At 39.8% G+C, this 8,882-nt stretch overlaps 2 protein-coding genes across 2 annotated transcripts; both read left to right on the top strand.

The window, feature by feature from the left end:
- Positions 1-2,612: 2,612 nt before the first annotated feature.
- LOC138890101 (uncharacterized) lies at positions 2,613-3,092 on the top strand. The gene has a single exon (XM_070173458.1). The coding sequence runs from the start codon at positions 2,613-2,615 to the stop codon at positions 3,090-3,092; it is 480 nt and encodes a 159-aa protein (XP_070029559.1).
- Positions 3,093-3,958: 866 nt separating this feature from the next.
- On the top strand, positions 3,959-4,423 carry LOC138890100 (uncharacterized). Its single transcript, XM_070173457.1, has one exon. It carries the CDS (start codon positions 3,959-3,961, stop codon positions 4,421-4,423), a length of 465 nt encoding a protein of 154 aa, XP_070029558.1.
- The last annotated feature ends 4,459 nt before the right edge of the window (positions 4,424-8,882 follow it).

Below are 8,882 nucleotides of genomic sequence, written 5' to 3'. Positions count from 1 at the left end.
GATCAATCAAGAAAGGGGTCATGATTCTGCACTTCGACATATAACTAAGAAAGAATGAATAGGAGTATCAGATATGCAAGGCCAAACACATTGGCAAAAGAAGCAACTAGATAAACATACAACAGCAACACAAGTAGGCTAAGGATTCAGTAGTAAAAGAACCCATTCAAAACATGGCAATCAACAGGTCAAGTAGTCATGACTCACACATAGAACCAAAGTGAAGAAACCAATTTAACACATATCAGCAGGTAAAGGAGATCAGACCAACACACAGAAATAAGTAGAGGAAGTCTTTAAAAACTCACAGCAACAAGTGAGAAGAGTTTTAGAAAATTAGGGTTTTAACAATATTCGAGTTAAAAATGGTAAGAACTCTAAATCAGTCAACAAAGAAGAGGATCTAAACACAAAGAACTTAATCGAAACAAGTATACATACAAAACAACAAAGACGTTTCAGAACCTAGATAAAACCAAAAATACCTAGGGTTTTAACATGATGAACCAGGTAAAAGAAAAATATAAGCATATCGTTTAAACATAGACATAGGAGACCGGTATACATCTCAAACAACCGTGGGAGTCCATATATTGGGTGAGGATCGAAGGGGATTAGGGTTAGTTTGGGTGGAGGCGGCTAAAGTTGGCTTTATGGTTTAGAGAGAGTTTGAGAGGAGAGGGGATTCAAGGGCGGAGGACCATAACAAATGAATTAGGTTAGGGGTCGTTTTGGGTTAAAAATGGTAAGGGAAAAAGGGGGCCATTGATTAGAATGATCAATGGTCATGATCAAATAGATAGGTAGGTATCTGGTTTGGGATTGGTTTAAAATTGGGTTAGGGTCGGATTTGAATTGGAATTGGGCTGGGGAATTGGGGATTCGATTTGGGCTAGATTTTAAAGCCAATTTTGGCTATAATTTAAATAGCTATTTTTTCTTTTTAATTTTATAAAAATAATAAATAATCTCTCAAAACTAATTTAAAAGGTTAAAATGATTTATAACACATAAATAACAATTTCAAAATACAGGACACAATTTTATGAATATAAAACCTAATTAAACCTTAAAAGGGGCTAATATTGGAATTATATGCAATTTAGCTTTAAAAATACTAAATAAAATTATAAAAATATGTAAAAATTATATTAGCCCTATTTTGGCATAAATATAGAATTCCAATAGATGTATTATCAAAACAATAATTTTGAAATAATTATTAGGGATTTTATGGATAAAAAGGGGGGAAATAAATCTATTTAAAACCTTTAAAATTACAAAAAAAACCTTGGACATGCTTATATATGTATATATTTATATGCTATTTTGAAGTTATTTTGCATATTGAAAATATACAAGAAAAAATTGGGTATCAACAATGAAGAGTATCGTTTCCTGAAGGAATATGAGGATATCTTCGTATGGTCATGTGATGCCATAACCGGTCTGAGCATATCCATAGTGGCTCATAAGTTGCCTACCAATCCAATGTGTCCACCAATGAAGCAGAAACTCCAAAAGTTCAAACCAAACATGGGCCTAAAAATCAAAGAGGAGGCCACTAAGAAGATCAAAGCCAAAGTCCTCAGGGTAGTTGAGTACCCAACTTGGTTAGCCAACATTGTACCAGTTCCGAAGAAAGATGGAAAAGTCAGGGTGTGTGTTGACTATCGAGATTTAAACAGAGCAAGTCCCAAGGATAACTTTCCACTGCCAAATATACACATCTTGATTGACAATTGCGCCAAGCATGAACTCCAATTATTTGTAGATTGTTTCGCGGGTTATCACCAGATTTGGATAGGCGAGGAAGACGCAGAGAAAACAGCTTTCATTACACCGTGGGGAGTATACTGCAACAAAATGATGTCATTCGGTCTAAAGAATGCTGGGGCTACTTACATGAGAGCCATGAAAACAATCTTTCATGATATAATACACAAGGAAATAGAAGTGTATATTGACGATGTCATCATCAAATCCAATAGGGCCGTAGATCACATAGCAAATTGAGAAAGTTCTTTGATAGGTTAAGGAGGTACAATCTAAAACTGAACCCCGCAAAATGTGCATTCGGGGTTCCCGCAGGAAAGCTGTTGGGATTCATTGTCAGCCACCGAGGAATTGAGTGGGACCCGTCCAAAGTTAAGGCTATCCAAGAGTTACCACCACCAAAGAGCAAAAAGGACCTGATGAGCTTTCTAGGACGCCTCAACTACATCAGCCGCTTCATAGCACAATCCACGGTAATATGTGAACCCATCTTCGAAATGTTGAGGAAAGATGCTAAAATGAGTTGGACCGAAGATTTTTAGAAGGCTTTTGACAAAATCAAGGAATACCTATCCACACCACCAATCCTAGTCCCGCTAGAACTTGGGATACATTTGCTACTCTATATGTCCATATTAGATAGAGCTTTTAGATGTGTTTTGGGACAACATGACGAGACAAAAAGAAAGGAAAAAGCCATATACTACTTGAGTAATAAGTTCACACCTTATGAAGTATGATATTCTCTGCTGGAACACATCTGCTGCGCTTTGACTTGGACAGCCCAGAAATTGAGGCATTACTTTTGTGCCTACACCACATACCTCATATCCAGGATGGACCCTCTGAAGTACATCTTTCAGAAGCCCATGCCAACCAGGAAGTTAGCCAAGAGGCAGTTATTGTTAAGTGAGTTTGATATCATCTATGTAACTCAGAAGGCGGTCAAAGGACAAGCATTGGCAGACCATCTTGCTGAAAATCATGTGGAAGGAAAATGCGAACCATTAAAAACGTATTTTCCTGATAAAAAAGTATCATTCGTAGGAGAGGACATTGCTGAAGCCTACGATGGTTGGAGAATGTTCTTTGATGGGGCTACAAACTTCAGAAGAGTGCGCATTGGAGCAGTTTTAGTATCAGAAATAGGTCAACATTACTCGGTATCCGCAAAGCTTAGGTTTCCATGCACCAACAATATGGCAGAATATGAGGCTTGCATCATTGGGCTCAATTTGGCCATCGATATAAATATACAAGAGTTGTTTGTAATTGGCGATTCGGATCTTCTGGTACATCAGGTTCAAGGAGAATAGGCTACGAAAAACACCAAGATAATACCATACTTGTATCATGTGCAGGAATTGAATAAGAGGTTCACAAAGATAGAATTCAAATAAGAGCCCAAAATTAAAAATGAGTTCGTTGATGCACTGGCCACCTTATCATCAATTATACAACATCTAGACAAGAATTTCATCAATCCCATCATGGTGAAAATCCATAACCAGTCGTCTTGATGTGCTCATGTTGAAGAAGAAACGAATGGAAAACCTTAGTTCCACGACATCAAGGAATATTTGTCGAAAGGAGAATATCCAGAATAGGCAAACCATACTCAGAAACGCACACTACGGAGGTTGTCCAATCACTTCTTTTAAAGTGGAGGGACCCTGTATAGAAGAACTCTTAATCTGGGGTTGTTAAAGTGTATTGACACAAAGGAGGCTTCCAGATTGCTTGAGGAGATACATGCCAGAACTTGCAGACCACATATGAATGGTTTTATTCTAGCCAAGAAGATACATAGAGCTGGATATTTTTGGATGACCATGGAAACGGATTGCATCCGATATGTTTAGAAATGCCACCAATGCCAGGAGTATGCAGACATGATAAAGGTACCACCAAATGAGCTCAACACAACAAGCGCACCTTGGCCTTTTGTTGCTTGGGAATGGATATCATCGATCCGATCGAGCCTACAGCTTCAAACGGGCACCGGTTAATTTTAGTGTCTATTGACTACTTCACAAAATGGGTAGAGGCTGCATCATATAAAGCTGTAATCAAGAAAATCATAGCATATTTCGTCAAGGATCGTATTATTTGCTGATTTGGGGTTCCCGAGTCCATTATCACTGATAATGCGGCCAATCTCAACAGTGATTTGATGAAAGCCATGTGTGAAACCTTCAAAATCAAGCACAAGAACTCTACAACATACAGGCCACCAACTAATGGAGTTGTGGAAGCTGCCAACAAGAACATCAAGAAAATACTAAGGAAGATGGTAGAAAATCACAAACAATGGCATGAGAAGTTACCCTTTTCCCTATTGGGATACTGCACTATGGTCTGCATATCAACTGGGGCAACCCCTTATTTACTAGTTTATGGTACCGAAGCTGTCAATCTAGCCGAGGTAGAAATTCCTTCTTTAAGAATTATACAAGAAGCCAAACTCAATGATGCAGAATGGATAAGGAGCTGCTATGAGCAACTAGCCCTCATAGATGAAAAGAGGATGAATGCAGTGTGTCATGGTCAGCTGTATCAGAATAGAATGTCAGAGCTTTCAACAAAAGGGTTAAACCAAGAGGCTTCTCTTTGCATGAGACTAAGCCTTGTCTCAAATTTTGCATGAGGCTAAGCCTTGCCTCCCTATTTGCATAAGGCTAAGCACTGCCTTCTCTTTGCATGAGACTAAGCCTTGTCTCAGATCTTGCATGAGGCTAAGCTCTGCCTCCCTATTTGTATAAGGCTAAGCACTGGATTCTCTTTGCATGAGACTAAGCCCTGTCTCAAATCTTACATGAGGCTAAGCCCTACATCTATATCTATATAAGGCTAAGCATTGCCTCCTCTTTGCATTAGACTAATCTGTGTCTCAAATCTTGTATGAGGCTAAGTCCTGCCTCCATATCTGCATAAGGCTAAGCATTACCTTTCTTTATGATTGTCTGATTAGTAATTTGATCCTAGCATATTGTTCTCTGATTAATGTATGCCTATGTGTTCACCTAGTAATAGCGAATAGATTAAGGCCATGTGAAACCTTGTTCAAATTAATTGTTACCCTGTCCTGTTTGTTGTTTGATTGCTGAGATTCAGGGCTGAACTCCTTCTGCTTCTTGTAATCTGGTAATCTGTCCCTATTTACTTCTAATATCCAAACTATTTTTCTAAAAACTGAAACTATCTCCTATTTTCACATATTATTTTCAACTCCTACTCTTAGTAATCTAAGGTCTTGCCACCCCCAATATGAGCACTACTTAGGGTACCTAAGACTCTTCTGAACTTTGACACATTGGGACTGGTTTCCAATCCTTTATGAACTGCTTCTGAACATTTGTTCTCTAGTATGAGCACTGCCCTGGGTTCTTGAAGCCCTTGGAAACTCTGACGCACTAGAGATTTGGGTTCTTTGTAATTTGGCAATGGTTGTTGTATATCTCTGAGCTTTGGAGATGTTATGGTTTGAAGGTTTAGTTATTTGGATGCATTGGGCCTGCTACAGGCCTCCTATAGTTATAGACTTTGGAATCTATTCATTTGCCTATGATCTGTAATAATGATTTGTAATGACGATGGAGCAATAGTGAATTGGGGAAAACTAGGCCTAGTTTATTGTTTGCATGAGAATGGGGTAGAAAACTTGCTTTAGGTGCCCGTTTCTTTCAAATATTTTTCACTACTATATGTTAGATGTTCTGCATATAGGTTATTTACTTGTTCAGTTATATTCTGTTACTGCATGCAGTAGATAACATGCCTATAGGTATTTGTTTCAATACATTCTGTTACTATGTACGGTAGATAACATGCCTATAGGGTCAAAATAGTTATCAATATCCCGTCAAGATTCATTGATGCATTTAAATCATGCCCACAAAGTTTCAAAATCAATTCTGCATTTTTAAATCACGCCTATAAAGTTTTAAATCACTTCCACGTTTAGATACTATATCTATAGGAAATTTCAGAATCATTTTTGCATTTAGATACCATGTCTATAGGAAATTTTAGAATCATATTTGCATTTAGATACCATGTCTATAGGAAATTTCAGAATCATTTTGCATTTAGATACCATGTCTATAGGATGTTTCAGAATCAGTTTTTTGCATTTAGATGCTATATCTATAGGAAATTTCAGAAGATAGATACAATGTCTATAGGAAACTTCAGAATCATTTCTGCATTTAGATACCATACCTATAAGGGTCTTAAGATCAGTTCTTCCACACTTAGATATCATGCCTATAGGGTCCAAAAGATAAAACCAACCTACTAAAATCAGTAATTATTTGCAGCTCAGATACCAGATTTATAAAATTTTGTCCGGCTATCACTTAGGCAATCTTGTAGGTTAATTGGATTCTGGATTTAAAATTGCTATTTTTCCGCTGCTTGAAACCTGTCCAGATTCAAGGAGTAATAAAATCAGTAGCCAAACTGATTAGGTACTTACTGTCTCGCCTTAATGAAACTACTTCATATTTTGTGCTCATATAGATATCCTGCTTTAGGACTTTTTAAAACTATTTGTTTGAGGCGTGCAATTGTTTGCTTACTTGTGGAGGTAAATATGAGCCCTTTAATTGCATCTTTATGTGATAGTCCTTTTTGACTTTTTGTTTGTCGCTTAGTTTTATCCTTTTAAACAACATAGGTGAGTCTAGAAATTCCTTAAATAGAGGTCCTAAACACCTCCAGGGCTACAGGTAAGGGACGGGTAATGCACGCATAAGGCACGTACTGGATACTATTAGAACGCTTAGGTAACAATAATTAAGGGGAGCGTAATCTGGTAGTAAAGGATATGATGACATGTGCGCTAATGCTACGCGTAACACCTCTATATGAGGAAAGTTTACTGAGTATTGCACTGAAGTGATCATATAGGCTAAAAAACCTAGGACCCCATTTACTTCTTGTTTTAAGAGTAATATCTATTTGTTTAAATTGCTTATAAGACTAATTTGATTAAATTGAGTTTGGCCGGGACCTACCATTATGGACCTCGAAGGGTGCCTAACACCTTCCCCTCAAGATAATTTTGAGCCCTTACCCAATCTCTGGTAATGCAAAACCGGTTTATGAGTTATTTGCTTTAGGTGCCCTAACGCACCTTAAATCCGTTAGGTGGAGACTCTTCAAATTCCATACCCCTTCCCAAAAGGAAATGAGTTGTCCCAAAAAATGTCGAAACCCGGACTCTGTGAGGAAAAAGGGGGTGCGACACTTACTGAGTTGGCATACTCACATTATTCCCTGCACCTTGTGTGAAGATCCAAGCATATCTGGACACGGTAGCGGCTTTTGACTATTCCAGTTGTAGATTTTCTCGGTGGTAGCAAGATAGCTTCCTGGCGATCGCAACCCTGCTCTTCCCCCTCTTATCTTCCTATAGTTGTATTCAGCTATTTTCCAGACTATGTTAGTCTCGTATTGTTAGAAAGATTGTAGTAGATGCTCATGACTAGTGAAACCCCGATGTCGGGCTTCCTTTTTCACACTTTTATTTTGATTTGAACTCCTTATGAATGTTTTATATTAAATAGATTTGGGATTATCTTGAAAATGAAAATATTGTTTTGTTTTGGTAATGTGTCGGCTTACCTAGTACCATGATAGGCTCCATCACGACAAGGTTATTTTTGGGTTGTGAAAAGTTGATATTAGAGCCTAGGTTACATAGGTCTCATGATTTATGATCAGGTTTAGTAGAGTCTTGTGGATCGGTATGGAGACGCCTGTACTTATCTTCGAGAGCCTGTAGAACATTTAAGAAAACTTCACATTCTTGAATTCTTGTCGTGCGAATCTGTTGATTCTGGTAACTAAACTTCTGTTATTCTATTTTCTCAAGATGGTGAGGACACGTGCTACCGGTCAAGACAGACGACCACTAGTACCACCAGTTAGGGACGCAAGAGGCCATGGTAGGGGCAGGGGTGTAGCCCGCACAGTAGCTAGGGTAGCACATATAGATCCACTAGCCGCCCCAGTTCATGATCAGGTCCTAGTTGTGGATGCACCAGCGGGACCATCTCAGGCACTGGTTATGCCTATCGTTATCCCAGATCTTCAGGAGATCTTAGCTCAGATTCTGACCGTGTGCACCATTTTTGCTCAGGCGGTCTCTGTTTCTACTGCAGTAGCTATTCCTAGGCAGAGGAAGGCACTCAAACTCCCGCCACCCATACACTGGAGTAGGTTGTTTAGTGATTTCAGACACCAGGGGCACCACCAGCCCAGCCGGTTACACCTGCTCAGGACTATGTGGTTCCAGTCATGCCTGATGATGAGCAACGGAGATTGGAGAGGTTTGGTAGACTTTAGCCTCTGACTTTCAGTGGTACAGAGGGCGAGGATGCCTTGGGTTTCTTGGAAAAGTGTCAGAGCATTCTCCGTACAACGGGTATTCTGGAGACTAGTGGGGTCTCGTTCACTACATTCTAGTTCTAAGTTAGCCCATCATGTTATTTGGTTGGTTCCCACAGACAGGGAGAGGATCAGGAGGTTTGTTGATGGCCTCACATATCAGTTGCAGATTCTTATGTCTAGAGAGAGGGAGCCTAGTGCTTCTTTTAAGGAGGTTGTTGACATTGCTCGGGACATAGAGTCGATACGCTGCCAGGAGTGAGTGGAGAGGGAGGCCAAGAGGCCTCGTGGATCTGGTAGTTTTGGTGGAGCTCTTCATGGGCGTCAGTTCCAGCACGGTAGAGGTTGTCCATTCAGACATGCTCAGTCAGCTTGCCTAGTTCACCGTGGTGCATTATCGGGCCATGGTTCCCATAGTTATTATCAGGGCCACTCAGCACATAGTGCCCTCCCAACCTAGAGTTCGTCTCGTGCTCTATCAGTTCAGGGCTCTTCCATGCCAGGTTCTTCTACCAGTTATCCCAATTTTAGGGGTTCCCTTCAGCCCCCGTCACCAGCACCAGGGGGGTTGTTTTGAGTGTGGAGAGTTGGGGAATATATGGATACAGTGTCCTCATCGTCATGGGGGTATGCCTCGGTAGAGGAGTCAGCCATCAACTTCAGGACCAGTTACTCCACCACCCCCAATCATCTAGGGGTGGAGGTCAGTCAGC

Source organism: Nicotiana sylvestris, chromosome 4, assembly GCF_000393655.2.
Source record: "Nicotiana sylvestris chromosome 4, ASM39365v2, whole genome shotgun sequence".
NCBI lineage: Eukaryota > Viridiplantae > Streptophyta > Magnoliopsida > Solanales > Solanaceae > Nicotiana > Nicotiana sylvestris.
Note: the sequence above shows the minus strand (reverse complement) of the source record. Positions and strands in the feature narration are given on the sequence as shown.